The sequence below is a fragment of the Chaetura pelagica genome, unplaced genomic scaffold, assembly GCF_000747805.2.
Source record: "Chaetura pelagica isolate M959 unplaced genomic scaffold, ChaPel_1.0 scaffold1157, whole genome shotgun sequence".
Lineage (NCBI taxonomy): Eukaryota > Metazoa > Chordata > Aves > Apodiformes > Apodidae > Chaetura > Chaetura pelagica.
Genome location: NW_009953930.1, coordinates 103,437 through 103,646, shown reverse-complemented (window position 1 = coordinate 103,646; position 210 = coordinate 103,437). Strand labels below are relative to the sequence as shown.

At 64.8% G+C, this 210-nt stretch overlaps 1 protein-coding gene across 1 annotated transcript in view; it reads left to right on the top strand.

The window, feature by feature from the left end:
• SLC38A7 (solute carrier family 38, member 7) overlaps positions 1-210 on the top strand; it is a 23,491-nt gene that overhangs the window by 3,309 nt on the left and 19,972 nt on the right. The window contains exon 7 of the mRNA XM_010001685.1: positions 6-183. Coding sequence (XP_009999987.1) covers positions 6-183 — 178 coding nt within the window. The remainder of the gene's footprint in view (positions 1-5; positions 184-210) is intronic.

Genomic DNA, 210 nt, shown 5'->3' with positions numbered 1-210 from the left:
GTTGTCTCCGTTACACGGGGGTGAGAGTGGAGGAGGACGTGGTTCGGGAGCGGAGGAGGCGGCTCCTTCAGACCCTCAGCTGGTTCCTCCTCACCCTGCTCCTGGCGCTTTTCATCCCCGACATCGGCAAAGTCATCTCGGTCATCGGGGGCTTGGCTGCCTGTTTCATCTTTGTCTTCCCGGGTAGGGCACCCCGGGGGGGGGGGGGCG